The sequence below is a fragment of the Chaetura pelagica genome, unplaced genomic scaffold, assembly GCF_000747805.2.
Source record: "Chaetura pelagica isolate M959 unplaced genomic scaffold, ChaPel_1.0 scaffold20, whole genome shotgun sequence".
NCBI lineage: Eukaryota > Metazoa > Chordata > Aves > Apodiformes > Apodidae > Chaetura > Chaetura pelagica.
In genome coordinates, this window is record NW_009951958.1 from 2,758,949 (window position 1) to 2,760,049 (window position 1,101).

The 1,101-nt window shown below is 62.9% G+C and overlaps 1 protein-coding gene across 1 annotated transcript in view; it reads right to left on the reverse strand.

Annotated features, from left to right (window-relative positions):
- The window catches only part of FAM131A (family with sequence similarity 131, member A), a 14,408-nt gene that overhangs the window by 11,602 nt on the left and 1,705 nt on the right, over window positions 1-1,101 (reverse strand). The window contains exons 4-6 of the mRNA XM_010000157.1: window positions 985-1,072; window positions 709-837; window positions 5-336 (exon numbers count right to left, since the gene is read on the reverse strand). Coding sequence (XP_009998459.1) covers window positions 5-336; window positions 709-837; window positions 985-1,072 — 549 coding nt within the window. The remainder of the gene's footprint in view (window positions 1-4; window positions 337-708; window positions 838-984; window positions 1,073-1,101) is intronic.

The following is a 1,101-nucleotide window of genomic DNA, read 5'->3' on the forward strand; positions in this document are numbered from 1 at the left end:
CGGCGGGTGAGAGGCAGGCTTGGGTGTAGGACACAGAGTAGAGGGAGTCCTGGCACCGGAGCCGTGCCAGACCCCGCAAGGCACTTTGGCTGGCCGGGGGGGGCGGCTTGGGCAGCAGCAGGTCCTCGCTCCCCAGGGATCCCAGCAGTTTGGCAGTGAGTTCAGAGGGGGACACCATCTCCAGGCTGCAGAGGCTGGAGCAGAGGGTCTCAGGGGAGAGGGTGTGTGAAGAGTCACTCTCAGGCTCACAGGAGCTGTGTCGCACGCCCAGCTGGCACAGGTGGCCCTGCAGCAGGTCTCGCAGCAGCGCGCTGGCAGGCACCGTGCTGGGCAGATCTGTGGGGAAACAGGTACGGTCTGGGGCTGATGGCACTAGGGGCTGCCAGCTGCCCCACTCCCCATGCCCCGCTGGGTGGGAGCAATGGGATGTGAGCAGCCCCACACCAGGCACCTTGCTCCCTTTGCCCATAAATTGCTAAGTGTGGCACTGGTGACCACCAAAGGTAAACCAAAATATGCCCTGGCACAAGAGAGGGTGCTGCATTGCTGGGCTTCCCCAGCACCAGCATCGCTTGCCATGGTGCCAGGAACAACCTGTGGCTGGGCATCAGGCCCCCCGCTGCTTCAACCCTTGGCACTGGCAGTGGGACACCAACACTGGCAGCAGAACACCTTGCCACCCTGGTGCCTCGTCACTGTGGTGCTTACCAGTGGGCTGGGAGCTCTCTGTGGAGGGCACAAAGTCCTCGTCGTAGGACTCATCATTGGAGTCATCCCCGTCCACCGAGGACCAGGCTCTCAGCTTGGCCTCAGCAATGGCAAACTGCTCTGCCACACCTGGCATGGGACAGAGATGGGTCACACACGCATCAGAAGGTGCCCCCAAAATCCCCTTGCCTGGCATCTCTGTGCCCATGGTGCAATGGCAAGGATGGATGGATGGGGACAACCCACCCTGCTACCCCATGCCCACTCGGTGCCCACCAGCAGCGAAGCGCGCCTCTTGCTCGCCCTCGCTCAGGTGGCAATAGGAGTTGAAGGCGCTCTCCAGGGCAGTGGGTGGCTCCACTGGCTGGCAGCAGCCCTTCCACTCAATGAGGT